The sequence below is a fragment of the Penicillium citrinum genome (assembly GCF_028827155.1).
Source record: "Penicillium citrinum strain IBT 23319 chromosome Unknown utg000003l:1.0-4596430.0:1.0-4598250.0, whole genome shotgun sequence".
In the NCBI taxonomy this organism is placed as follows: Eukaryota; Fungi; Ascomycota; class Eurotiomycetes; order Eurotiales; family Aspergillaceae; genus Penicillium; species Penicillium citrinum.
Window position 1 is genome coordinate 221,756 of NW_026622688.1, and position 27,360 is coordinate 249,115.

A 27,360-nucleotide genomic window follows, 5' to 3' on the forward strand; every position below is an offset into this window, starting at 1 on the left:
GAGCAGTGGGCTCCGTACAGATTGCTGCAGGTACGAGATCATCTAGATCTTCTTTTTCCAGTATCCCATCTACACCTTTCTATCTTCCATCTCATCTCCAACTTCCTCTCTTCTTCTTCTCTTCTTCACATATCTACTCTCTACTCTACTCTTCACTCTCTCATCTCCACACCATCCACAACTCTACGACGTGACGACACCACTTCTCTCCACTTCACCGTTTCCGTCCATCGTCAACTCTCCCAACTCACTTCCATCATTCCCATTCCATCCCATCCCATCCCCATCTCCATCCATCATCATCCACTCATTCACCCTCATCCATGGTAATCCGCTCTTCCCGCTCCTGAGCAACTTCTTCCCCCCACTACAGCTCTCTTTCTCTTTCTCTTGGATTTCTTCTTCCCTTTCTCTTTCTACCTTTTGATTTCTTTCTACTCCTCTTTTTTTTCCTCTCCTCTTTCTCCTCTTCTTGTTCCGAGGATCCGTCTACTATCACCCTCCGTGGTTCACTCAAGCTTGTCATCGCTCATCTCCCGGCTCTTGGTTCCACCTCTTCCTCCGTCTTGATGAGTGCATCGACGTTCGCCGACGCCTCTCTCTCGCGCGAAGCACAGAGGTACGTGGTTTGATTCTATTCTATCATCATCGTCATAATCATCATCATCATCACCGCCATCTTCTTCATTATTATTATACCTCAAATTTTTTTTTTTCTTTGTTCGAAGTTTTTTCCCTCTTTATCATTATCATTATCATCTTCACCTTCTTTGTTTGCCTTTGCTTCTTTGATTTTTGGATCTCTCTTGCCCTTTCTTTTCTTTTTCTACTTTTTTTTATTGTGCAATTGCTATACTTTTTTCTTACTCCCTGCACTTTCTATTCCACCGTTCTCTACTCCCTGCTGTTACTTTGGTCGCAACTCTTACTCGGTGGTCCAGGCATCCCACTGACCATGTTGTCCAACAACAGTTCTGACTTTGACCTGACCATTCGCCAGCAGCCCGACCGGGCGCGCGTGGCTGGGGGCAAGGAGAAAGGTATGTCGTCTCTCTACTTCGGTCTCCTTCTCTCGTGCTTTTCACCATTTCTATCCGGATTGATCTGCCTGCTCGCACGTTCCAGCTCTTCCTATCTTCGCTCACCCCCTCCATTGTCAAGTGGGGTTGGGCCTGGACTGGTTCTGGATCGGCGTGTTGGGCAGAGCACTACCTTGGATGGTGAGAGGAAGACTGGCTTGGCGATTGCTAATGCGCTGGTGACAGAACGCAAACCTATCGATCCTCCGCCGATCGTGCAGCTTCGGGTGCGACAAGAGGATTCATATCTAGCCCAGTAAGTCATTTACAATGCCAGACCCTTCTTGTTGTGTGCGTCGTCGGATGTGCGGCAACCCCAAGAAGTGTGGGTTTGTATTTTGTGTGTGCGGACAAGGGTCGCTGATCTCCCCGCGCCTTGCGCTTTCAGACACTACCTTCAAAGTCCTTATTATTTCATGACCTGCAGCCTCTACGATGCTTCAGATGATCGTCCAGTGCCCGTGGCTCCATCTACTGCCTTGGCAGGAACTTTGGTCTCGTCCCTTCACCGTTTAAAAGATGTGGACAACAGTGGTAAGTCGCAGCCCCAGTGCACCTCAGAAAATGGCCAACGAGCTGACTTCAGAGATAGACGGAGGGTTTTTTGTCTTTGGGGATCTATCTGTGAAGATTGAAGGCGAGTTCCGTCTCAAATTCACGCTCTACGAAATGCGCAAGTAAGTCCTCCGGGCTCAGTTGAGCGGTCGGGTTAAGACGTCCATGCCAGAAAACTCACCGCAAGCCTACAGGCAAAACGTCGTCTATCTGAAGACGAGCATTTCAGACCGATTCAGAGGTAAGCATTACCTTGAGTTCACGCGAGTTGTCGCAAGGCGCTGATCTTCTTTAGTGTCACCACCAAAGAACTTCCCAGGCATGATGGAATCGACTTTTCTTTCACGTTCGTTTGCAGACCAAGGGGTGAAGCTGCGTATCCGCAAAGAGCCCCGGACAATGATGTAAGTAGTTCGATCCATTTGCTGGCTCAGCCGCTAGGTGAGGACGGCCGGTTAATAATTGCCCAGGAAACGTTCGGCACCTCGACCGGACGAGTTCCCACAAGCCATCCCTCCTCGGTCACCAGATCGTCAGTCTGTCCAGGGAATTCCGCCTGTAACAGGGTTCCAAGGCTATCCTACAGCTGCGGCGAGAGCCGATTATGGCTATTACCAGCCTGTAAAGCGTCATCGAACCTCGATGGATTACGGGCGACAGAGCATCTACGATGACGGTCGAATGGCTCGACAGATAGATCCATACGGTCAACCAGCGCCAATGTACCCCAGTCAACCAGCATCGTATCAACCGCAGCCCATGGCGGGCTACTCAGGCAGTGTGATGCCAGATTATGGGGTGACTCTCCCTCTTCCTGCTATTTACGAGATTCCGTCCACTGACCATTCTTTTTTCTCGACGCTTTAGATGTACGCTGCCGGGATACCGCCGTCAGCTCCATTGTCACAGATGCCCGATCCATCCGGGCAAGGCCGTGCGAGCCAAAATGCCGCCGTGGGACAGTTGATGGCGATGAACCAGCCTGGGACACCTGTACGGCACCCCTCTTCAAATCAGTGAGTGTGTGGGGAATATCCTGGCTAAATCTTTCTTTTTTTTCTGGATGCGCAAAGTCCCCGGATTCCACAGGAGCAATGATGGCACAGGGATACCCCCGGTCCGCATACCCGACCTCTACAACTCTTCCCCCGCTTCAACGGAGTCGCAACTACCCTAGCATCAATGGGAGTCCTCGAGAATACTTTGATCCGGGGCCAAACGTATCGATCAAATATGATGGAGGCTCCCCCTCGGCTACTCCTATCCTTCCTTCTCAGATGGTCCCTGAAGGCAACGCGGCCGGCTCTGCTGCCTTTGAACATGGCTCTGCGAATGGCACTCCTCGGTGATAGACTGGGCTACTTGCTTTGCTCTGCGTTGCTGCTGTAATTGCTCATACGGGATCCCTTTTTGACTTGGCCCTTCCGGACTACTGGCAGTCTACTTGCCTTGACTTTTGCTTTTTTTTTTCATGCGGTACACTATGACTTACCACTTCTCATGTCTGTCTGGATAGACCGGGGTGTTAGATATCACGTTCTCCTTTTTTTTTGGTTCTTTTTTGGTTATACACTGGGTGGCTCAGGATACGGGGAGGTGGCTATCTGCTTTATGGCTTTGTTTGAGTTACGCTTGGTTATGTTTGGGCTTGGATTGGTTCCCCCGGCGCTGGTAGAAGGGAGGCTGGTATGATTATTCTTATCAAAAGTGGTCTCATTATGTCCTTTTTTTCATTCTTGTCTCACTTCTTTTTTCTTCACTTTTCTGTATATACTCCCGTGACTTCCCTTTTCAGCCCTTCAATTAATCTGGCTGTCTCGATGGCACCTTTCTTTTTTATTTTTCTTTGATCTGGATCTGCTCCTTCCTCTTTCAGTAGATCTTGTAATGTTTGTCTCCTGCTTTGTTTGCTTTACTTCTACTCCTTCACATCATTGCGAATCTCAGCATGGATACACCAAGGATTCCCTTCAGCAATCTCGATGTCTGCTGCATTTGGTCAGGAGATCCTCGCCAAGATGTAGAGGTCACGATAACTGTTGATGTGAGTTATATTGTGTATTGCGCTAGTTCGACGGAGCTGACGATTCGATCAGATTTGGTGCAGCCCAGGCGACCATTTTACGGTCTTTGACACTCATCACCCATGTACCTCCAGTGTGAAGGGATTCACGCTCAGTCCAAAGATAGAATCCAGCGATGGATCGACCCCAAAAGCATCGGCAGCCTCAGCGGCACCAACCGAATCGCCTATCCCAACACTCTCTCCTCCCAGTGCTTCAAAGCCAACACCTGTGACCCCCAAAAAAAAGTCTCCAAAACGGGAGGTTTCACGCAGTGCTAGCTCATTGCCTGACGCAGAAACACCGTCGATTTATTCAAACTCGGAAAGCATCATCGTTTTCAACAACCTACATCAAGATGGGTTTACGGGCGAAAACATACTCCCCGACCCCTTCTGTGCAGACTTATCCCTGAATGCCTCACCTGCTCAAAGCCAAAAGCAAAGCCAGGATCAGTCTGAGAGGAAGAATGATGGTGAACTGCCGAGAACTCCGCTTCTCCCACGAAAAAGATCTGCAAAGGCTGCCTCATTGCCTGATTCAGTAACAGACTCGGAGAGATGGTATGGTGACTTTAGAACCGTGGAGTCACCTATTTCTCCGTCAACACCCTCGACAAAAGCCTCTCAAAGTTGTCAGCGCAGTCTCATTCCTCGACCTCGTCCGAAAAGCCTGACCCTAGAAGATAAGTCTCGGTCTGCTCCCAGCAAGGTATCCCTGCTCAGAGGCCCTGCTCCAGCTACTGAGACTGACTTTCTTCGCTTTGAGAATGATTCTCCTCCTTTGTTTAGAGATCGCAGCAAAGAGAACATGGTTCGTCGGGCTGTGAGGCGCAGACAGATCGGTCCCGATATGATCCCCTCTCTTGTCACACCTTCCAAATTCAGTGGTCCACAAGACGGTCAGAACCAGGCTGATATGGAGAAACTTTCTACTGTTGCAGTTATTGGAAGCCCGTGTGACTTGTCTGGACTGCCTGCTGAGTCGGGCATAACGTCACCAGCCGACAGCCCTGCGGGATCCAGAGAAGCTATCCCCGTGCAATCCTCGCATGATTGCACCGATACTGAGCTTGTCATGGGCGGCGACACGAAGCCACGCCTTTACTTCACTGCGGGAAAATTTTATATGTCAGCTTCATCCAATGTTGATGCCTCCACCTATCAAGCCAGGATCACTCTTTCAGTGCCGCTCCAGGAAGGTAGACCGGGATGGTATGAACTGGCTGTTCCTGGGCTACCGCGACTGGCGCCGCAGGAACATGGCTATGTGTTCTTTTTCGTTCCACCGGGACATGGTATGGGGTTTCGCACCCTTCATCTTCGGCGTTACAGTCTTGTGGAGGGCTGTCTTATGGGCCAGATGCTCATATCAAATCGCCTTATCATTCCTCTTCGACTTTGTGACTTGAATTTCTTCGGGTATTTGAAAGATTTCAATATTATCCAAGCCATACGAGCCGACATTGTGCAGACTCAGGAGAATGAGACAGGAGAGACCTTCCGCCTGGTCAAGTATCGTGCCACATGTTCCGTTCAACTGGTTCAAGCGGACTTTTGGGCTGAAAGATGTGGGTTCCAGATTTATGTCCATGGTGGTCCCGATGACGAGTTTTTCTGTCATCTACAAAAGGAAATCTTCCAGGAGATTCATCTTCAGACGTCGAATGAGAGGATTGGGGTGACGAAAGTGGAGGTTTTATGTGGCCGGTCAAATCTGGAGAGATTCGCTCTCACCTGGGAAGTTAAGCTTGCCAAAGATTCACCAATCTGGATGCCACGTATCAGGGCGGGCTGCAGTTATGAGCTTGAGGACGAGCTCGAGGATGAGTTACGCGGGGAGGTTATAATGAGGAAAGGCCGTGATCAACTGGCGTCTCCTTCATCCGAAGTAGAAAACACGGGTTCAACGGTGAACTATGGCCCCTCAGAAAACACTGCACAGCCCACTCAGCAGCCCCCAAGGCAATATGACGAGCAACAGGGACACTGCAAAAGCTGTGCCAAGCTTTGTCTTGGTATTTTGCTGGTGGTCTTCATCTTTCGTCTCTACTGGCGTGTTCTTGGGAGCCTTTGCTTGGAAAAGCAAGTGCCAGCTGCATGGTGTGGAGAGAGTGATTATGCGGTATGCAAAGTGAAGGTGAAAATTATTCCTCAACAAGAGGAGATTCCTGCGCAGAGTGAGATTGAATATGTTCAATTAGAGGTAAGTGAGGAACTTGTTACCAATGGATCGAAAGACGGAGAGAATGGGTCTGGTAATGGATATGTACCTTTGCGAGACCGGCTTGATTATTTGCTGGGATGGGGAGGGCCTGTGGGGGAGCTTTAGTATCGTTCTATGATCATTGTATGACATAGTCCAGCGTTTTTATGCATGTTACTCGGGTGCAGTAGGTAGTCTATTCAAGGAATTCTTCGAGTTCAAGTCTGCGTAGATGGTTTGGACAGCCGGATCTGTTATAGCTTATTAGCCCATCATCAAAGTGGAAGCAATTCTAATCTCATATCATTACACATTCTCTCGGTCTTATTCTATTCTATATCGAAATTCTAGTAGAACCTCAACCATCCAGGCATTCACAACTCCAGAGACTTCAAAATCTCCTCAACCGCCCATCTCAGCACAACATCCATACCAACATCCCCCATACCAGGCGCAATCTGAAGCCCAACATCATGTCTAACATTCACCCCCTCCCCAACAGCCCTAATAAAATCCTCTTCTCCATCACCCTGAACCGGATGATCCGGAATAATCAACCAAGAATGATCCCCAACATACCTAGGCCAAACAATATCATCAACATAACCAGGTGGATCGACCCAGAAATTCTGCGCCTCATTCCCGTCATCCCCAACTTCCTCCAAATCAACCTCAACATCAGGCCTACTCTTCACATTCCCTTCACCAGGCGGAGGTTGGTCTTTCGGTTGATTCGAATCCGGTCCAATAGTAACATACCCAGTTCTCCCCTCCCTTCTAACCTTAACTTTACTATAAGGAGCCGGTAAGAAAAGAGGTAAATGAATCTGATCCTGAACTTTACGAAGCGGATGATTATTTCCATCATTTTCTCCATATCCCTCCGTACCCCCACCAGATAAAGATAAAGGCGGTGCATAAAGTAAAAAGCCCTCCATAAACGCAATAGTTCTCGACCCTGAAATGGAACGGATTCGATCTCGAACTTGGTCGCGGAGTTCGGTGATGGTGGTTTCATTGACTTGAGGGTCTCCTTCTTCATTTTGATCTTCTTTGCTTGAGAGACGGGGTGGGAGGTGACCGTGTACAGAGACGTAAGAGAGTGATTGGGAGAGTAATGAAGTATCGATTGCGTTTACGGTGTCCCAATCTTGGATTTGTTTTCCGGAGGGAAGGGTTGTGTATGGGATTCTGATATATGGTTAGTATCAGTGCCATGTACTAGTAGCTGTTTGATAGAGGTACGCCCGGGGGAAGGTGGATTGGTTCGTACTTATCGTCTGGATAGTAGAAGTCATCTTCGTGAATGATGAATGTATTTAATTTTGTCGTTGATGCATTCACGCCGGAGAAGATTCGTTGGAGGAGTCGAGCGAGTGTGGTTTTACCGCTGGATGAGGGGCCCGATATCCCCACTATTATGGTATTGGGTGTGCCTTCCTGTGGGTTATTGGCCATCTCGACGAGCTCGTTTAATAATGGCCTTCTTAGCTCCAAAGGTGAGGAGAGGTGAGGTTTGAAGTTGGGAGGTTTGTGCGGGGCCTGGCTTATCTTATCGGGAGCTAAAAGAGTAAGCGGGTACTTCCGGGTACCCACGGCTACTTTAATAGCTCCAACGGTTACGTGGGGACTGTGGAGTGCAGGAAGGGAAGTATATAATTAAAGTATGGATATAGAGATGGTGGAGAACATCATATGTGTGAAATTTGATCTCCAGATGTTATATGTTCAAATACATGGGTATCATTTTGTTAGGTATAGCAGAGAGGGTCACGATTATGGACCAAATAAGGACTTTCGCCGTGGTGTGGTAGAATGGGCGAGTAGGTCAACTGAAGTTTGAGGTTGAGATTGAGGCTGAGTATGCAAATGCGAAGGTTGGGATTTCCCAGGGCTCGAGACAGAATCAGACTCCCCTTCAGTCTCTGGCTCGATGACCTGCACGCTGGTAGCAAAGCCAATACGAGGTCTCTTTGGAGTTGGACTTCCCATCAGCTCGGGGCCATCAGGACCGGTATCAGTCTCGTCCGCATCTGACTGAGGCGGGTGACTCCGTTTAATAAGGTTGCGCCTTCCATCAGAGACACCCTCATTGTTTTCATCTGGGACCGGCAACGGATGTCGATCGAAGAACGTAGTGGGTTGATGCAAATACATCGCCTCGGCAAATCGAGTCCCATTCGCATCCTCCATAGGCAGGAATGGCTCTCTTTGAATGATATCCTTCATAGCCGTATCATCCAACAAACTGCGCTCGGCATTCTGCATCTCCGCTTCAGACATCTCTTTCCTCCGACGAAGCATTCGATCCTCCAACGTATCCCGCAAAACAAGCGTTTCAACATGAACGGGTCTTGTTTGGCCAATGCGGTGAGACCGCTTAATTGCCTGACTTTCGATATTCGGTTGCCAGATAGGATTCGTAATGTAAACACGCGAGGCCTGGGCGATATGGAGTCCATGCGAAGCCTGTCGAAGATCCATCAGAAGCACACGAATATCATTTGATTCGCGGAATATTTCAAGATATTGGGTGCGTAATTCGGGTTTCAGGGTACTGGCATAAATGCGAAATTCGATTCCAAGTAGTTCAATGCCTTCGGCGATCCAAAAGGCCGAGTTGCTGTTGTCATAAAAGATGATTATCTTCTCTTCTTTATGCCAGCGAAGGACCTGGTCCAAGAGATAAGTGAGTTTTGCAGAGGATGTTGCCACAAATTTGGTTTTCATGAGTGGGGAATCCGGGGGAGAGTGCAGGTACGATTCTGTTTGAATGTCTTCTTTGGTGATTTGTGGCTCCGAGGTTTCGGGCTATGACTGAGCTGCCCTGAAGTAACAGTTGAAGTTGTGGAATTTGATGCGTTGGCCGACTCTGGAGCTCCCTTGGCCGGGGCACGCTGGTCTCTTCTTTCAAGTTCACCGCGAACTTTTATACCGGCTCCAGACAGGCCTTGGGTGGGATCTTGCAATCGTAGGTTCTGAGTAATGAATTGTTGTGCCCGTCGAGCCTGGGTGATCCCCATTAACAGTGGCTCTGTGTCTGAACCTCGATCTAAGGCCCAGTGGGCACGATTTTCCTCGGGGAAATTCTGAAGAAATACACCGAGCTCATGAAGTTGTTTGAATTCCCGCCAGCTGCTAGAGTCCATGGCCATTCGAGCAATTTCCATTCCTTTGGTTAACTGATCGATATCCTCTGGTTTCATGATCTTCCTTTTGGCATTCATGTACTTCAATGCATGATCAATCGAATCCCGAGGATTCAATTCTGATCCCGCCCACCAGAACCCCGCTGAGCGCAGGTTATTTATAGTTTGATTCAAATGCTTCCGATTCTTAGGATCAAACATGTAGTCGGGACCCTGCCGCTCGGACGTGATAGCGTTGACCGCGATGCCAAAGAGAAACAGATTAATGGAGATTCGATCATGAAAAGAAGGCTCCAAATAAACAACTCGATTGTACAGATCCGGAAGTTCAATTTCCTTGTTCAAAGTGTCAAGTCGATGTCGCACCACGAGGCCCTGCAATGTGGCGCGAATAGCTGGGGACTTGCGACGCTTGCCATTTGGACCAATTGGTTTCATGTATTTTGTCCAATCAGCTGGGTCGTCATCTTTTGAATTAGACCACGGCTGCAACTCAAGAAATCCAGTCACCATGTACCTTAAGCGATCAAGATCTTTCAACTCATTATCTGCTGCATTTCCAGTTTTCCTTCGACCTTGTAGGGCATTGGCAGTGATGTCGCCCGGAGATTCAGTATCACTAGTCGCTACCTCTTGAGACGCGAGACTGATTTCGACCCCGTACAGTCCAGGAGACGGTGTTCCTGATATGACCCATCGGCGTTCAATGTGCATCTGGCCGAGAAGATGTATCATATTGGTTTTTGAACCAGACCCCGCCACGTTGTGCCCTTCGTCGACAATGACACGCAACCAATGAAGCTCCGTGAGTGGTGAATTCATTGGAACGAATTTCCCACGTCGATTATTTACTGGTTCACCAGTCTCCTTCTCGAATCTTGACTTGGAGAATAGTACAATATCGTAGCCCAGAAGCTCGTCAGCAGAAGGTGTCACATCAGCTCCTCGCTGTAAGAGCAAAACATTCAAACCCGCCGTATGGCGATTAATCTCATGTTGCCAGTGATCGACCAAGTTGTTAGGGACGATTACTATCGTAGCGGTGCAGAGACGAATGCGCTTAGATGGAGGACGCGGGTATGACACGCTTCGTCGGCCCTGATATCTGGTCTGATGAGGAGGTATTTCGTAGAATCCACAATTGTGCTTGCACGCTTGGATGCACCTCTCATGATATGACCCTTCAAGCTCCTTCTCTTGGAAGAAGGCTTTCCATGGAGCAGAATGCCGGCCTGCAGCAGCGGCGGCCATTTCCATCAATGAGCCAGTCTTTTCCCGAACCGGTGTCCGATCATTTTCTTCTGTCAAGAGATATTTAATTGGTATTTTCGGTACATGCCCTCTGGTTGCCCATATAACGGCAAGGGAAATGAGCGTTTTCCCACAGCCCATTGTCTCGGCAAGGATACCTAATTATGTGAGCTAAATACTGGATCTGAAGGTTAGAATGGACTAACCTCCACAAGCCTCTGAATACAAAGGCTTCTCCAAAGATATATATGCGTCCTCTCGGTCATAGTAGTATTCTTTACCAGTTGGAGTGCGGTACACTTGGAGACGAGGATCAAGAACTTGCGCCGGTTGTACCTCACGCTGTACCATTACGGCTGCGGACCGACGCTGATAAGGATGGAGCTGAGTCTTGAGGCCAAACTCTGAGAAATCATCGTCTGACATCAAATCCAACATAGCATGCTGTGCCCATTTGTCTTTGATCAAGTCTGGTCGTGGATTTGGATCCTGCAGAGTATTGAAGATGTACCATAGCGATTCATCTTCCTCGTCATCAGAAACCTTGCTTATTGCATTACGTTCGCCTTTCCATGACTCTATCGAAGTGTCAATATTTGACATTAAAACCTTCAGAGCCGTCCGTAGTTTTTTGATAGACTTGGGAGTGTTGTTGCGGCTGGTGAGCTTCGCGTCGACATAAATCCTGACATTGCCATTCATCTCCTGGGTACGAATCCAAAAATTAAGTTCCAAAAGTTCGATTTCGGCGACAAACCTTCCTGTGGCATCTTTTTGGCTGAGCACGCCTAGAGGAAGAAAAGTAGCAAAATCATTCTCGTTGGCTTTAGTGGATTGAGGGGTGGTCAATTGAGGGTGCGTGTCCACATCCTGAGCTTGGGCCTTCTGGAAAGTGCCAGTCAAGTCACCATCTTGTTCCGAAACTGTAAGGATTGACTGATCGGCAGTTGCTTGGTGTTCTGGTTTTCCTATCTCTGTTTCTATCGGTGGACCCCAAGTGTGGCCGTTAATCTTTGCAGCTGAAGGCAGACATATATCAATTGATGTGTTTGATTTGCGACCTTCCCCGTTCAAGTCTGTCCCAACCTTTGAATAAACACTAGCGGAGCCATTTGTATGCATACCAGACGGCTGGAATGAAAGAGTCGACTCGTTCTCCGTACGGCCCGCTAGAGCCCCATAGTCTGGGGAAGCTTGGCCTGAGAAATGATCCGTAGGCTGTGGACCATGTTGAGTGGTACCAGGGGACTCGATGAGGGGCTGGATTTTCTCATCGACAGCCCTTGTAGGCAGTCCTGGAAACATTCCGAACTGGCGTTGGATGATGAGGAAGAATGCCAGCCAAACCAGACAATATCAAGATGGCAGATCCACACCGCCCCCGTTTTCGGCAGTAGATGCATACAGACAGCTTGTTTCTACGAATTACTGGATATTATTGGGCAAGACTATTCGCCTTGACTTGGATTTTACAAAAAGGCCATAGCTTTGGATTAATTCTATGGATTTTTGCGATCCGACCAGTAGTACATCTTATGTCTATGTTGAGTATTACTGGTACAGTTCAACAAGTTGCAGCCGTGGAGTGGGGCAGTACTCGAAGTATACCTAATGTATACAATGTTCTGGGCTCTAGATCGAGCTTGAGAAATCCATTCTCTTAACAAAAGAAGAAATTTTCTTTCGGCTTTTTTTTAGGTTTATTCAAAATCAATTTAAATATCAGTAGATATAGCGAATCAGACCAATGATGTGGCTAGATTGTCCTGTACCGTCGAAACCGGGTTACTGTAGAGTACATATTGTATATGACACCCGGTAATCGACGTCATCCTGATATAGTGTTCCAGCAAGAAGGGTTTACCTGCCAGGATTTCAAGTATTACATGCAATGAGTGATTGGAATGTCTTTCAGGATTGTATAACCGGTTTCGAAATCATTACAATACTCATAACCTGCTTTACCTGCTGTGAGCTCTATTATCTAACCTGGTTCGTGTCCACGGGTTTTCTATAAAATCTGTTCATCATCAACCATGCCACCCCGCCTGTCATTATCTCTACGATATCACCACCAGAGACTATATTCTAATACCTCTCAAAGACTTTCTATCTTGCATCGCAGAGCAGCCCTCTTCTCTGCTCCACGAATTCAATTTCCTGGCAACCAAAGAGATTATCGATCTACCGCTTCACACTCACTTAGCACGCCTCAGATCAAAATGGACCCTCAACAAATCAATCAGAATTTCCAGTTGGCGAATCTGTTCAATGTCAAAAATAAAGGTATGAGTTCTCCCTCAGATCTGGGAAAATATATACTGATCTTATAAAGTGGCTTTAATAACCGGCGGTGGCTCGGGCATTGGCCTCATGGCAGCTCAGGCGCTGGCTGTGAATGGTGCCAAAGTATACATCACGGGGCGAACACAGGAAAAGCTCGACAAGGTCGCCGAGCTCTACGGTCAGAACATTTCTGGTCAAATTATACCAATTACATCCGATATCACCGACAAACAGTCGATCGACAAGCTTGTTAAAGAAATCAGCTCTCGTGAGAAATTCCTCTCCATTCTGATCAATAATGCCGGTATCTCTACCGGAAGCCAAAACACAGAGCAGGAAGATCCGCATGAGCTGCGGAAATCCCTTTTCGAGGACGAATCAGGCGATATCGCTGCGTGGGATGATACATTTCGTACGAATGTTACGCAAGTCTTCTTCGTCACGTCCGCTTTCCTACCATTGCTTCAGAAAGGTTCGGAGCAGGAGCATGGCTGGTCCAGTACGATCATTAACATCACCTCGATTTCGGGCATCGTGAAGGTATCCCAGCATCATTTTGCGTACAATGCTTCCAAGGCTGCTGCTATTCATCTAACCAAGATGCTGGCACACGAGGTGATGACCTCGAAGTTGCGTATCAGAGTAAACAATATTGCTCCTGGTGTTTTCCCAAGTGAAATGACTACAGGCGAAAGCGATGAAAAACAGAAGAGCTTTATCCCAAAGGAGAAATATGAGGGAAAGACTGCAGCCGGAAGACCTGGCAAGGATGAAGATATGGCGAGTACCGTTCTTTTCGCTGCTACCAATCAATATTTGAATGGTCAGACAGTGGCAGTGGATGGTGGCTATGTCCTCACAGCTGGTTCTTTGTAGATAGATCGTTTCTATCTCATCAAAAAATAAATATTCGCATTTTTATCTTCACTTTGGCTAAATATTTGTGTATGTCTATGCGTTAAAATGTGTATATCTCACTAAATTGAACTTCTTTTTACCATACATCTTGTGAATTGTAATTTTTCAAATATTTCGTTGTATTTTATTTTCTTAAAGTATACCCCCACGCTTCTAATGTTTGGAAATTACATTCTGGAGACAATCCTTTGTCGGATCAGTTCAGGACGTCGCATAAGCTCTATATAACGATAACTCTTTATCAGTAGAGAATTGCAGTTTTGCCTTTTGACCAGCAAAGAAGACACTTCCTTCTTTCAGATCGTAAGAGATATTCTCTCCATGTACCTTCATCTTTCCAGAACCCTGCGTGACAACCAGGATACTGGGGCTTTGCAACTCCGCATGGGTTTCCGTCTGTGAGCCGGACAGGCTCACGCCCAAAACATTGAATTCGCTGAACGGAGGTGCATATTTGACCGTCCTCTTGTTCAAGCCAAGCAAGCTGGGATGAGCTGGAAGAATGGCGGCCTCGGTACTTTGAGGTTGAAATGTAAGTGCCTGCGTAAAGAGATCGATGTTGTCCCTCTCGGCACGCGGACAGAATCCTGTGTTTAACACATTATCGGACCGCGCCATGCATTCAAGAATGTCACCCGATAACCAAGCGTGGATACTATCGGCTGGAACACAGACAGCCTCGCCTGGCTCTAATGTCATGAAATTCATGCATAGAACAGCGACAAGGCAGCCATTATCAGTCTCTGAATATTGCTTGCTAAGCCTGTCCAATAGTCCTGGGATATACGCGTGCTTTCCAAAATCAGATTGAGGAAGCTTCATTATCTGCGAGATTGTATCAGATACTTCCTCCGGGGAAAGCATCAATAGAGCCCGACAAGCTTGTCGTAAGAATGGTGCATCGATCTTGTCGGACTTCGGTAGAATGGACTGGAGAGGCTGCAGCGCGAAAATCTCTGCTAAGTCAGACGTGGGTTTAAATCCGACAAATAGTTCAAATCGAGTCAATGCAACAGCAATCTCGGGCTTGTGATTGGCATCTCCAAATTTGATAGGATCTTGCGCATGAAGCTGTTCAGCTAGTTTCTTGTCCGGATGCATCTGTAGAGGCAGAGCCTTGGCGAAAGACAGCACCTAGAGGTATTTGCTTAGATCCAATTTCTAGTATTGAACAAGTCGTCTATTTTAATTTATTATTTACCTTTGGAAGAAATGGCAGATGTGTTGAATATCGCTGAATGGATGCTTTTCCAAGCAAATCCGGGTTTCTTTTCAGATGGTCCGACAGGAGTTCATCGGTGGAGAGAAGTCGAGATGGCACAGATGGATACGTTCCCATCCACATCTAGTCAGATTAGAAAAAGCTCTTAAGCAGAATGCTCCGAAAGATATACCTCTGAATAAGACTCCGAATCATCCAATGGGCCTGAGCCAGGAATCTGCGACCATAATCGACCAGCTAGAGATTCACTGCCTTTTTTGCCCCATGGGTCGTTCTAGATGGCAACTTGTTAATATACAATATCTATATATACCTATATATATATAGGTATATATCGATAATATAATGGAAATACCTTGCATTCGCATTTGAGTTGTAAAACACTGGCGGCCATGGTGAAGGAAGCTAATGACTGTGGCAAGAAATGTGCTAGGTAGAGAATCGTGTACTGATTAATGCAGAGCAAATTCTCACGAGAACATGAACACCAGAAATTAGACCAAGATAACAATTAAAAAGGTCGATTTAATGTATTACCTTCGGTCTCCGTCATCTCAACTCCGCAAATCAGGTTTCTGGGGGCATGAATCCATTCCTGTTTCGGGGCAATGATCGTCTCTCTGATTGGCCACTCTATTTCTTTCTCCAGATGCAACAGGAAATCGCCAATGATACGGGTCTTGGTATTACAATCTACTGTAATCTCTTGTTTCTTGGTTGCTCGACGTCATGACGACGGAAGAACTTCCATGCCTACTATCATATATAATGTTTGACAACGAATGCTGCCCGGAGAGATGAAGGTCTAACATCTTCACTTGGTACCCTTTTAACAACTTGCAAAATGCAACAAGAAACTGAACGTCTAGCACGGGGGGCCCAGCTCTCAGTTCGAGCAAGGTATGTCACAAAAATAATTGCTCCCTGCGAAATTTTATTTTTTTTTTTTATTTTATTTTATTTTTTTTTTTTACCTGACTAAAATTTCAATCAGGTCATCGGGCCCCGATTCAACACCACAGCAAACCTGGCCTGCAGTCTGAACTGGAGAATCCAAAGCCTACATCGACACAGCTCCCAACCGAGGATAATGGGTACCAGACATATAAAGCAGCTGGAAAATTGAAGGATAAGAGGGCAATCATCACTGGAGGTGACTCTGGCATCGGCCGAGCTATCGCCATCCTCTATGCCATGGAAGGTGCCTCCAGCTTGATCACCTATCTGCCAGAGGAGGAATCAGACGCAAAAGAGACCGTCAGACGTGTAGAAGAACTAGGTCAAAAGTGTCATACCATTGCACTTGACCTACGTGTCAAGGAGAACTGCAAAAAAGTCGTGGATAGAGCTCTGGAATGTATGGGTGGTATCGACATTCTAGTCAACAATGCCGGAACTCAGAACATGATTGAGGATATCCAGGATCTGGAAGAGTTAGTAACGCCGTGAAATTCTTTTTTTCCCTCATTTTTTCCCCTTCTCTCCTTTTTTTCATCGCCATCCACATGCTTTCGCAATTTATTGACGATGACACAGAGACCAATGGGAGGACACATTCGCCTCTAACATTCATTCCGTCTACTATCTCTCAAAATACACACTACCTCATCTTAGAAATGGATCAACCATTATAAATTGTGCCTCGATAAACGCCTACATTGGGCGTCCAGATCTACTCGATTATACTTCAACCAAAGGCGCGCTCATCTCATTCACCAGAGGCCTGTCCAACCAACAAATCAAAAATGGCATTCGGGTCAATGCTGTATGCCCAGGACCTGGTAAGTAATTATAATCACATTCACCAAGTGAGGTGTTGATCATTTGCTTACAACATTCAGTATGGACACCCTTGATCCCCGCTACGATGAACACATCTGCCATGGAGCAATTTACTAGTCCGATGGGTCGCCCAGGTCAACCTAGTGAGATTGCTACGTGTTTTGTTTTCCTGGCGAGTCAGGATAGCAGCTTCATTTCTGGACAATCTCTTCACCCAAATGGTGGAGTTGTTGTAAATGGCTAGATTCGTGTACGAACATAGTTTGAAATTATATTAGTAGACTTCCAGGACGATCATAGGTACATTAGTTTCCGAATTTCTAAGATATCCAAACACTTAATGGAGCCATACTTGGAGCTCGAGCATACTTAATTCTTATAGTTAGTATTTGAGGGCGAATCTTCAATTGAAAATTATTTGAATTTATTTCAGTAATCCCCATACAATTGTCATCCATTGAAATAATTACAATTTATAAAACTTAGCTATCCAGCCAAGGAAATAATCCAACGCTATCCGACCAAGCCAACCAACGCCAGTGCCAAAAAGCTAGATCGAGAAATAAAAATAATAGATAAAAGAAAAAACTGACATTCACCATCGTATGATTGTCCGTCACGGGGACTTGAAGAATCGAAATGAGAACTAAAAGAGAGGAAAAGAGAATGAAGATAACTACTGCGTAAGAAAGTCTTCAATCTCAAACCCAACCCTCTTCAACGCTTTCTCTTCCAAAAGTCCAGGCGAACCTACAACTTTCCGAATAACAATCGTCCTCGCATCCTGTAATCGCATCTCAACCGCATTCCCCCCAAACCGCTCCAATTCTTCCCTGCTGCACTCCCTTATATATACTGTGATATCAGGACCAACACACGTCCGCCACAGACTCGCCATCCACTGCCAGTGATCAAGGGAGGTATACGAATCCCTAATTGGGATCGAGCATGCAAATGCATCGGCCGTGGTTAATTGGTACCGAGGCACGAGGGCTAGGGGGAGTGCCGTGAGCGAGGTGTTTGTGCTTGCCGAGTGTTCTGAATCGGCATCACTCGTTTGGGGAGAATTTATCTGTAGATTGGATGTTTTGGGAATCAGGGTTTTTGGGCTTGCGGAGCAATCTTCTCGTACTTTGTGACTGGCGTCAGTGTTGCAATCTGTGTTGAGTGTGCGGACAAAATCTTTGACTTCATCTGAGACTCGGTGCCAAGATGAGATGGTGTCGAGGTATTCGACTGTTGGGTCTGAGGATGATTCGCCATTTGGCTCTTTGATGTTGGGTCCTTGAAATATTCGGACGTGATATTTGGCTTCTTTCTTAAACATACGTTCCAAGTATGCCATGGCGGAGTGAACGAGGGTCTGATCTTGGCCATCGATGGAAATGACAGGCCCGCGCATGATGGGGGCTTGACGAAGGGCTGGTTGGAGAGGTGGAGATATCTTTGCCAGCACTTTGATTTTGTTCAGGTAGGGGATTGTCATAACTGTTGCCTCGACGGATATATTGCAACTGTCTTGAGAGAATGGGGTGAGAGGAGCCATAACAGGAGTTGAGGTTTTAAGAGGTGCGAGTTTGAGGCTTGACTCTTGGCCGGCTTGTCCAGTCATTGATGGAGAGCCATTGAACGGGCGGCTAATTGAAGGAAGGACTTGTCTTTGTTGCTGTGCAACATCCGGATGAGCACTGTACGGAAGAGGGGACATCGCATATGGTGAGGCAGATTCGGGACTTCGGTTTCGGTGGATAGGAAGATCAGATTTTATTGATGCATGGGAGACACGACGGCGCTTCATATCAGGATATTGGTCGCCGGTTTCTTGAAACTTCCTTGGTCGTGCTCGATGGTCAGGCTGGTCGATTCTGATCGGCTGAAGCTCCTTTTCAGCGGCATGTGAGCTTCGAGCCGTCATGGTTGTGGTCACATTTCGCCCTGGAGGTCCGGCTGACATGCTTGATGATCGTTGTCCGGTTGGTGTGAATGGAGTCATTGGGGAACAAGGTGCATTCATAATTCTTCCGCCGCAATTGTTACATGTTGAGCCTCCGGATGGATTATGACTGATGCCCGATCCTGGAAGACGAGCGTTTCCATCACGGCCAGCTCTCTTCGGCTGGTAGCGGTAAGTTGGATACTGTTGAGCATGGCGAGCTTTCTCTTCCTAGTGAGGTGTGAGTAAAAATATCCCGAAGAAAGAGAAATATATTCCTACATACCTCTGCCAAGGCCCTCCACTTATTCTTCTCACCTTCTGTGAGGACTCTCCATTGCATTCCAATAATTTTAGAGATTTCAGGATTCGCTAATCCAGGATTATGTGCCACGACAGCAGCTTGATGATGTTGACGATATAGAATGAAAGCTGTAGAAATGAAAAAACAAAACAGTTGCTACTGGTCAGCCTGGGTCCAATAAAAGCAAACATTTCAGACCCCGAGTTCCTCCGAGTACATCATCAAATGAAAGAAATGGACTTGCCATGCTCATTCAACATCGGCGCGGATATCATCGACTCACCATTACGAGGCCGGGGAATCTTCGGATCCGGCTTACAGAGGCACCACTGACTGGCATATTCTTCTTTTCCCGATTTAACAGGGCTAGAGCTGCCTGATGATGTCGGTGAGTGCTCTCGCAAGGGAAGTGGTGCTGTTGAAATGGATTGTTGTCGCTGGTGGATGTCTATAGCTGGTGGCCTGTCGATAGGCGGAGTATAGGGCTCGGACTTTCCATGATACATAGCCATTTGCTGGTGAATCTGCGGTACGGCATTGGGGCGATATTCAGGATACCTGCAGGCTGCACCTAGAGGATCTGGTCGGTGTGGAAGGACACCATGAGATATAGGCAGATCATTCATGATCTTGTGCTCGAACGGATTGCTGTGAAGAAGATTCGAGCCAGAAGCATCATGGCGCACAGCAATCGGGGCGGGCAGCACTCGATCGTAAGACATTTATCTATAGAGAGAACAAAAGAAAGGCGACGCAAAAAAAAGAAGAAAGAATGGGTGGCAAAGCAAGGAAAAGAAGAAAGAGATTCGCGAAGAAAACGGGATGACGGTGATTTCCGGCCGGTTCTTTGTTCGCAATAGCTTAGACGAGCACAAGGGAAGGGGAAGGGAAAGGGATTGGAGGGTTGGTAGAAAAAAGGAAGGGAAAGTATAGATGGTTCCAAAGAGGGATCAAAGGGATGAAATAAGATAGGTGAGATGGTGGAGGTTGAGGGGACAAGCTGCGAGAAACAAGACAAAGGGAAATCACTCTATATCGCGCTTGTGTTGGGAGAGTCGGTGGAGCAAAAATAGGAAGTAGCCGAGAATCAGGAAAAGAGGTTAGCACTTTTGGACAGCTCTAGTCAATCGGACTCAATGCAAGACAAAGAAAGGTGCACAAATCAGAGGTTCTTTGCCTTAGATGCAGGAATCCCTGTCGGTGGTGGGCTTTGACAATGTAAGATATACCAATTGAGCCAGGGCAGGATTGACGGGGTCATATCAGGCAGTTTAGTTCTCCCCTAGTATCATAGATAGTACCATAGTTCAGCCCTAAGTCGCAACGATCTATGGAATTGTACGAGAGCAGAGGTCGCATGGAAATGTATTAACACGATGCTCCATAGTATACTATACTATACTACTACCAGCCCCACGGCTATAGACTTTTTTTTCCCTCTCACTCCCAACCAGGAACAGCGCCATCGGACCGACCCTTGCAAACCTTGGAACAAACTAGACCAAACAGTATCATCGAGCAAACGAGATCATTGTTTCTTTGACACCGGATGCGGCGACGAGCAGCCTTCTCTTTGCTCGGGCCGAACTGTCATTGGCCGGCGGCCGGCGGCTGCACCGAGACCGGTTCCCCGGAACAAAGAAATCGCAAACCGCAGCTACACTAGTGGAAAAAGGAGATCAAAAAAGAAATCCAATTCGGGGAAGAGAATCACGACTAACAAACTAGTTGTACCTGATTGGTGCTAACCCTAATAGACATGTTAGGGCCAGCGTCTACATGTCCATGGACATGTCTCTCTTGTAGGGTGTTGCTTGCTATCGACCCGATGATCTCATGCCGATCGGCACTCCACTGTAACTCGAACAATGTCACTCCGATCAGGGGCACCATTGATGACGGGGAGGAAAGTGGATGATGTAGAATTTACTCCACGTATTAGAGTAATATCCCGACAGTCTGATTTGTCTTTGAATCAGGAGCATGCATAGAGGACTACCGAAAAATCTAATTGCAGGTTTTTTATACATACATAGTATGCACACGTTCTCGCATGCCAACATTTACATAGTACACACACTAGGATATGTATGTAGTAGATCCTTGCTAGCAGGAAAATTTCTTGAAACATTTGATTGTCTTGGTGCCTACTCCTGATTTTGTGATTTATCGTTCTGCCAGATAAGTCAATGGTCGAGACCCCCCTAAATATCAGCCCTAGACTCAAAGATTCGTGGTTTGCTCCCGCCACACCCCTGCCTGTACATGTACCTGGTCAACTTCTTTCTTTTTTCTTACCCACTATTCCAGACAAGCCTAGGGACTATCGACTATTGAACAAGATGACCTCAAGACATCTGTTTAAACAACAGGTACGACTCGATCTTTAGTGGGTCCGATCGGTGCTACCATCGATACCCAATTACTTACTGCCCTACAAAAAGTACCACCTCACTCCATCGCTGCCGCATCAGGTAATCCTAGCTCGTTTGTCTCGGAGACGCACAGGAAATCAAGAAACGAAGAAGGGAATAGATTTGTACAAATGCTGAACTGAAATTGAATCATGACAATGTCTAAGCTGCAACACCCCGTCGGATGGCCGCTGGCTCAGTTGGTGGTAGGGGGCGAATCTAGATATTCCTTCGTCTCCTTGTAGACGGCAGCGCCCATCAATTTGTGAGCAGAGGAGCCCAAATGCATCTCATCCCTGGAGACAAAAAAAGTCAGTAACAATGTCGATCAATCGGACCATGGATGCAAACTGGTGGGTGTTGGGAGGACGGGATAGAAACAGGAACAGGAACAGCGCCATGTATTATCCACTTACCAGAACAGATACTTCTCTGGGTGTTGGCACCGTATCTTCTCCTTCTTTGACATCATGACCCGGAATCCACTCTCATTAGAGACACACGGGTCGCTGACGTTCTCCCACCCAGGCTCTTCATTCTTGCCCATGCCGCTCTCCTCCTCAATCCCCGAGGCAAAAAGCTGCCAGTCTCGAATCCGATCGAGCACAAAGGCATTCGTATCGAACATGTAGAGCCATTGGGCCTTTCCATCTTTCCATTCTGTAGCCGCAGACTTCAACTTACTGTTCCACTCCGTTAAAATGCTTACGGCATCCTTAAACTCATTTCCGCCCGATGCTGTGAAGGCCGGGAGAAAAGTCACATCCATGGTTTGAGTCATGATAATTTGTAACTCTGTGGATCCCCAAGCCTTGAATTGTTCATCCAATCTGGTCAATTGCTCAGTCAACTTTTTGATACGACGATCGATAGACCCAGCAGCTGTCTGGTAATCAATATCCTTCAAGCTCCAGATGTCCCAAATTCCGAACGAAATGACGAAGATGGTGCGCTGCTGTCGTTCAAGACGCTTCTCCTCGGAGAGACTCTCCATGACCGCGGTCTCGGCCGTCAGCCATTCATCGAGTTGACCCTTGAAATCAGGCACTTGGGTCTGAGTCAGGCGGCCGAACAGGCTCAATTCCTCGTTATCGACGACGGCACCAGACTCCTTGGACTCGCCGGCGGATCGGGCCGTCTGTGCAAGGTTCTCTTGGTGGCATGAAGACTACAGTGTGTGAGTTTGATGCTGCAAGACATATTCCCGAGACACTGCTCGCCTCCTTTTGTCTCATATCTTTCGTTTATGGGGTAATTGGTGAGTGAAACATACCATTTCGCAAAGGTGATCCGTCCAAACCTTCCCCTGTTCCTCTTCGGTCTCACTATCACTCCAAGAGTCGCCGAAAATAACCAATCGACGATCGAATTCCTTAGAGGTCTGGAACTTGCCGGCTAGCGGAACAGCATCGCTGAATCTCCTCCCAGACAAAAACCAAGTCGTATACAAAATAGTACAGACAGCGACGGCGCAGAGGCCGTAGAATCGATTGAACATGCGCATGATGAAGACCCGCTCAAATCTGACACAGAAAGTAAGAAAGTAGAAATATGTGCGCACTCGAGAACTGCCGGTTTGTATATACTGAAGATCCGCCGGCGAATCGTCAGAGATGGAAAGGAGCGAGGGACAGTGGTAGTCGACAGGCAATGAGGTTGGCGGATAGCAAGGTGTTCGGGTTTCAGCGGTTACGACGCGGCTCGTCGGGACGAGAGAATGTCGCCACTGAAAGGCCGGTGATCCACTCCACCAAGAGGGACGAAACGAGGGACTTGATGTTCAGATGGCAAAGATAGAAGGGAAGTGGTCGAAGTGGTAAAAGTAAAGAACAAATACTGAGCTCAGGAGAAGGAGAATCAAAAATCTCCACCGGGAGGATCGGAAAATCCAGCGGCCCCAGCGGGTCAGAAGAGTGCGGAGGACACTAGCTGACTGGCCCCCAGTAAGATTTTGAGGACAGATTACAGATTGGAGGAAATTAGCAATTAAATAGATATAAATTAAGTTGATAGTTGGAATAAATGGTAGATATAAGATGAATATAGAATATGAATATAGAATTCATGCTGGTATGTAAGGATGCCGCGTGGCGGGGGAGGCCCAACGGGGAAAAGCCTCGCGTGCGCCCAGTTGCACTGCAGCTCGTATCTAAACGAGAAGTATATAGTATCAGGGGTTCAATCAGGGTTGCACGATCAGGGGAATAGTCCGGTGCATCATGATAATATGAGTCTGTATATCATCCATAGTTATCTGCCAATCTGTCAATTTGCTCATACCTCAGCCCAACCTAAGTACGGGCACAGTGTTAGTCGCTCGTCATTCCACCCATTCACGAATACGTGGGGGCGATGCCAAGACATCGGACAGGACGGGGGCTCTCTGGTCGAATGGAGGATAAGGTTGGGGCTGAAAAATGTATGGATAGTCTGAGTATCACAGCTAGAATCAGTAAGTTGGCAATTGCAAGTAAGTAAAAATGAAATTGACTCGTTGCATTCAATTATTCCACGAGATAGAAAAAGTGCAGGTTGAACGTTGACGTCGAAACTGGTTAGATCAGCCAAATAGAGCGGTGAAAAAAGGCGGTGAACTGGGTCAAAAAGTCATGTGACAGGGTTACCACCAACTCGGCTAGCGTGGGCTGAGTCATCACACACTCGCTAGCAAATCTTTGGGAACTCGAAAAATCCACACGAAGGAACCCTTCAAATTCAACCGTCGACAACTTCCGCGCTACCGTCTTGACCGCGCAACCTCGTCAAGATGAAGCTCAACATCTCCTACCCGGCCAATGGGTCGCAGAAGATCATCGAGATCGACGATGAGCGCAAGCTCCGTCCCTTCATGGAGAAGCGCATGGGCACCGAAGTCAGCAATCCCATCCAAACACCTATACACCCATACCCATACCCATACATATACACATATCCAGCCACAATCGACGAACACCCTACACATCTCACACATCTCACACACGAATTATGCAATGCAGAACAACTGCTGACGGTGGATTAGGTTGCCGGTGACGCGCTCGGTGATGAGTTCAAGGGTTACCTCTTCAAGATTACCGGTGGTAACGACAAGCAGGGTATGTCATCCCACACACACACACATTGGTCTCTCTTTGAGAAGAAAAGATAGAGGGAGAGAGACTGGAAATAATATCATTGGAGTCTGGATTTTCAGAAATGCTGACAATTCCTCACAGGTTTCCCCATGAAGCAGGGTGGTACGTTTTGAATCAACACTCAGGTCCACACAACGAAAATGGGCCACCGTCAAAAATTCCAGCCATACTCATATAACATCGTTTACAGTTCTCCTTCCCACCCGTACCCGTCTGCTCCTCGCCGACGGTCACAGCTGCTACCGCCCCCGCCGCACCGGTGAGCGCAAGCGCAAGTCCGTCCGTGGTGCCATCACCGGTCAGGACCTTGCTGTTCTCGCCCTGAGCATCGTCAAGCAGGGTGAGGGCGAGCTCCCCGGTCTCACCGACACCGTCGTCCCCAAGCGTCTCGGCCCCAAGCGTGCCACCAAGATCCGCCGTTTCTTCGGCCTCGACAAGAAGGATGATGTCCGCAAGTTCGTCATTCGCCGCACCGTCACCAAGGAGGGCAAGCCCGAGTACACCAAGGCCCCCAAGATCCAGCGTCTGGTTACTCCCCAGCGCCTGCAGCGCAAGCGCCACGCCATTGCCATCAAGCGCCGCCGCGCTGAGGCTGCCCGTGAGGCTGCGTAAGTCCCCAGTCAAACATCAATGACCTTGATGATCCCTCGTGTCATTCGAACGGGAAACTAACAATTTATTAGTAACGACTACGCCAAGCTCCTGGCCAACCGTGTCCACGAGGAGAAGGCCAAGCGTGATGAGCTCCGCAAGCGTCGCGCTTCTTCCATGCGGAAGTAAATCTCATCATCCGCGATGTCATGATTTCATTTCTGCGGGGTTGATATACCGGGGCGGTCAATAATGGAGGGAATTCTCCCGTTTTCCGGGGAAACGGTTTTTTTTGGAACGGGAACTTGCACTTTTTCTTGAACAAAAAAAGAAGAGGAATGAAACAGTCATGTTTTCCCGGGTCGGATCACGAGGAGAAAGTTTTATGTCTGATACTGAAGAATCTCAAAAAAGGGTTTTCATCATTAAAAAAAAAACAGAAACCTATCGCGCATCTAACTAAACTCATTGGGTTTCTCCCTAACGTAACGAACGATACAAAGACGACCTTTTTTACTTCACGGACTTCTGTTCACGAACCGGTTGATGCATATATTCAATCTAACTTGACAGCTTTTCTCTGAATGAGATGCTTGCAATTATATTGATATCTAGTATTCTGTATTATATTGCCGACCGTAATTGCCCTTTTCATATTGTAAGTCAACGACTACTATTTCAAACCCTAGTCACATGGTGCACTAAACCGAAATTGGTTAGTTCTATATCAGGCAGGTATCAAGTAGAAAACCGTACACTCTACTCCGTACATGTAGTTACATACTGCTACTTGTACGCAAACACCTTTTCCCCCAAGGTACAATCCTTTCCCGAATATCCCATTCTCCCAAAACACCAGGGTCACTTTTGTTGAGGAATTCTTGGCCGAACAGAAGACCCATAGAGGAAGCTTGGCCAGCATATGGAAACAATCCTGACCAAGGATTGATTCCCTGCGTTCCTTCGGCAGTGTGTATTTAAAATAGGTGCAAAATAAGAGAGCGTTGAAGACCATTTCAGATCTTCAGGTACTTTTATAGAGAAGATTGTCATCTTTACGACCATCGTCTCTGCAAAATACCCTTTCGACCTCAATCGTACCAATTCCATTTGTTCGGCTCCGTGGCCCATGATTTAGTAGAATTTTGGGTTAGGTGGAAAGGCCCTGTTTCTTGTCATCCCCCTGGTCACTATTTGTCAGTTACTGTTATAATAGTTGGCCAAGGAAGTTGTACAAACCAGAAGACTTCCAAAACTTTCAACCAATTTCATTTCATAATCGCAATATGCCTTCTCGCAAGAATCCATATGGTTAAATGCTGTCGCAACATCAAAATCCACCCAAACAATCCTTTTACCAGCTACAACAAGCATATTCTTCGGATAAATATCGTGATGGTGAATCATGGCATTATGAATATCTTCTATGCCCTCAAAAGTATAGCGTAAAAAAAAAAATCTTCGGAATAATTCTCGCAATTTAGTTGTTCAGTACAAGGTAAGTATTAGAGCAGGATTGCGCTGGATTGGTATTTATCGTCGGCAAAATATTTCAGCGAGGGATGGAAAGGCAATGAATCGACTCGATTGATATGGCCGTTAAAAAACGGGAACAAAACCTCAGTCGCATAAGCCATATTCACGGAGGTTGTGGTAGGCGTTCAATTCACAGCGAAAACGATTTAGATTTCGGCCTTTTCTCGAGTATCAATGGTCGCCGTTGTCATGGAACTGGCAGGTCAACGCCATCCTTTGATACAAAGAATGAAGTTCTTGTAGCGGTGAACTTAGGGCTGGATCAGAATGCGGGGAGAAATCTTAGTACAATCGACATTGATGACAATTGTGGTACGATATGTCTTCGTCTAGCAGCTCATGCATTGAATTGCAATCATTAATAGTATCGCACAACATTTCTGGAATTTGTTTGAGCTTAATGAAGATGTTTGCTGGGTTATTATGTGGATTAATTAGAAGTATGCAGTGTCGGGTTACGTGTAGTAGTTATATACTCATACAAGATACTGATACCTATCAGTAGGTACTGAATAAAATACATGCCCATGTATACAAATTGGATCCGAAGCAATATTACATTGTAAACCAAGCCATGAAGAAATTCCATTCTATAACCCAAACAGAACAAGCTATTTTAAGAAGCAAATGAGACAAAAAATCAAGTAATTTCCGAACATGCACAATGCAATTGAATAAAACACAGCCCGTGCAGGAAAGTAAACTATGTACTTCCTATCTTGCGGGTTCATACAAAGATTCACCACCGAAAATGAGGATTTGAAAATGGTCATAAAAATCGTATTTTTGTTTCTCCCCATGTCACACACACACTCCGAAACAACCCACGTAACGCATAAAAAAATACCCCGCACTATCAGATCTGGAGATCAAAAGGAGGAATGGATATAGAGAGACCGGGGAAAAAGAGAGTTGATCGAGAAGAAGGTAGGCTAGGATAT

At 46.9% G+C, this 27,360-nt stretch overlaps 11 protein-coding genes across 11 annotated transcripts; 5 read left to right on the top strand and 6 right to left on the bottom strand.

Annotated features, from left to right (window-relative positions):
- Positions 1-955: 955 nt before the first annotated feature.
- Positions 956-2,983, top strand: vosA (the record flags this gene model as incomplete). Its single annotated transcript, XM_056642277.1, has 8 exons — positions 956-1,335; positions 1,468-1,613; positions 1,672-1,756; positions 1,829-1,875; positions 1,930-2,038; positions 2,105-2,432; positions 2,502-2,627; positions 2,708-2,983. The coding sequence occupies 8 exons, from the start codon at positions 956-958 to the stop codon at positions 2,981-2,983; spliced, it is 1,497 nt and encodes a 498-aa protein (XP_056501689.1).
- A 599-nt stretch (positions 2,984-3,582) lies between these two features.
- Positions 3,583-6,028, top strand: N7469_003358 (uncharacterized protein; the record flags this gene model as incomplete). The annotated part of the gene is made up of 2 exons (XM_056642278.1): positions 3,583-3,678; positions 3,731-6,028. The coding sequence occupies 2 exons, from the start codon at positions 3,583-3,585 to the stop codon at positions 6,026-6,028; spliced, it is 2,394 nt and encodes a 797-aa protein (XP_056501690.1).
- Positions 6,029-6,276: 248 nt separating this feature from the next.
- Positions 6,277-7,360, bottom strand: N7469_003359 (ribosylnicotinamide kinase; the record flags this gene model as incomplete). Its single annotated transcript, XM_056642279.1, has 2 exons — positions 6,277-7,093; positions 7,176-7,360. The coding sequence occupies 2 exons, from the start codon at positions 7,358-7,360 to the stop codon at positions 6,277-6,279; spliced, it is 1,002 nt and encodes a 333-aa protein (XP_056501691.1).
- Positions 7,361-7,678: 318 nt separating this feature from the next.
- On the bottom strand, positions 7,679-10,443 carry N7469_003360 (uncharacterized protein; the record flags this gene model as incomplete). The annotated part of the gene is made up of 2 exons (XM_056642280.1): positions 7,679-8,667; positions 8,721-10,443. 2 exons carry the CDS (start codon positions 10,441-10,443, stop codon positions 7,679-7,681), a joined length of 2,712 nt encoding a protein of 903 aa, XP_056501692.1.
- A 60-nt stretch (positions 10,444-10,503) lies between these two features.
- N7469_003361 (uncharacterized protein) lies at positions 10,504-11,607 on the bottom strand (the record flags this gene model as incomplete). Its single annotated transcript, XM_056642281.1, has 1 exon — positions 10,504-11,607. One exon carries the CDS (start codon positions 11,605-11,607, stop codon positions 10,504-10,506), a length of 1,104 nt encoding a protein of 367 aa, XP_056501693.1.
- A 917-nt stretch (positions 11,608-12,524) lies between these two features.
- Positions 12,525-13,464, top strand: N7469_003362 (SDR family NAD(P)-dependent oxidoreductase; the record flags this gene model as incomplete). Its single annotated transcript, XM_056642282.1, has 2 exons — positions 12,525-12,588; positions 12,638-13,464. The coding sequence occupies 2 exons, from the start codon at positions 12,525-12,527 to the stop codon at positions 13,462-13,464; spliced, it is 891 nt and encodes a 296-aa protein (XP_056501694.1).
- Positions 13,465-13,707: 243 nt separating this feature from the next.
- Positions 13,708-15,122, bottom strand: N7469_003363 (uncharacterized protein; the record flags this gene model as incomplete). The annotated part of the gene is made up of 4 exons (XM_056642283.1): positions 13,708-14,640; positions 14,708-14,851; positions 14,901-15,002; positions 15,084-15,122. The coding sequence occupies 4 exons, from the start codon at positions 15,120-15,122 to the stop codon at positions 13,708-13,710; spliced, it is 1,218 nt and encodes a 405-aa protein (XP_056501695.1).
- A 450-nt stretch (positions 15,123-15,572) lies between these two features.
- On the top strand, positions 15,573-16,754 carry N7469_003364 (uncharacterized protein; the record flags this gene model as incomplete). Its single annotated transcript, XM_056642284.1, has 4 exons — positions 15,573-15,628; positions 15,751-16,161; positions 16,265-16,509; positions 16,570-16,754. 4 exons carry the CDS (start codon positions 15,573-15,575, stop codon positions 16,752-16,754), a joined length of 897 nt encoding a protein of 298 aa, XP_056501696.1.
- Positions 16,755-17,186: 432 nt separating this feature from the next.
- On the bottom strand, positions 17,187-19,469 carry N7469_003365 (putative HMG box transcriptional regulator; the record flags this gene model as incomplete). Its single annotated transcript, XM_056642285.1, has 3 exons — positions 17,187-18,674; positions 18,730-18,875; positions 19,031-19,469. 3 exons carry the CDS (start codon positions 19,467-19,469, stop codon positions 17,187-17,189), a joined length of 2,073 nt encoding a protein of 690 aa, XP_056501697.1.
- Positions 19,470-21,357: 1,888 nt separating this feature from the next.
- On the bottom strand, positions 21,358-22,665 carry N7469_003366 (uncharacterized protein; the record flags this gene model as incomplete). Its single annotated transcript, XM_056642286.1, has 3 exons — positions 21,358-21,457; positions 21,578-22,329; positions 22,435-22,665. The coding sequence occupies 3 exons, from the start codon at positions 22,663-22,665 to the stop codon at positions 21,358-21,360; spliced, it is 1,083 nt and encodes a 360-aa protein (XP_056501698.1).
- Positions 22,666-23,928: 1,263 nt separating this feature from the next.
- Positions 23,929-25,072, top strand: N7469_003367 (40S ribosomal protein eS6; the record flags this gene model as incomplete). The annotated part of the gene is made up of 5 exons (XM_056642287.1): positions 23,929-24,033; positions 24,181-24,253; positions 24,374-24,394; positions 24,483-24,900; positions 24,976-25,072. 5 exons carry the CDS (start codon positions 23,929-23,931, stop codon positions 25,070-25,072), a joined length of 714 nt encoding a protein of 237 aa, XP_056501699.1.
- Between the last annotated feature and the right edge of the window lie 2,288 nt (positions 25,073-27,360).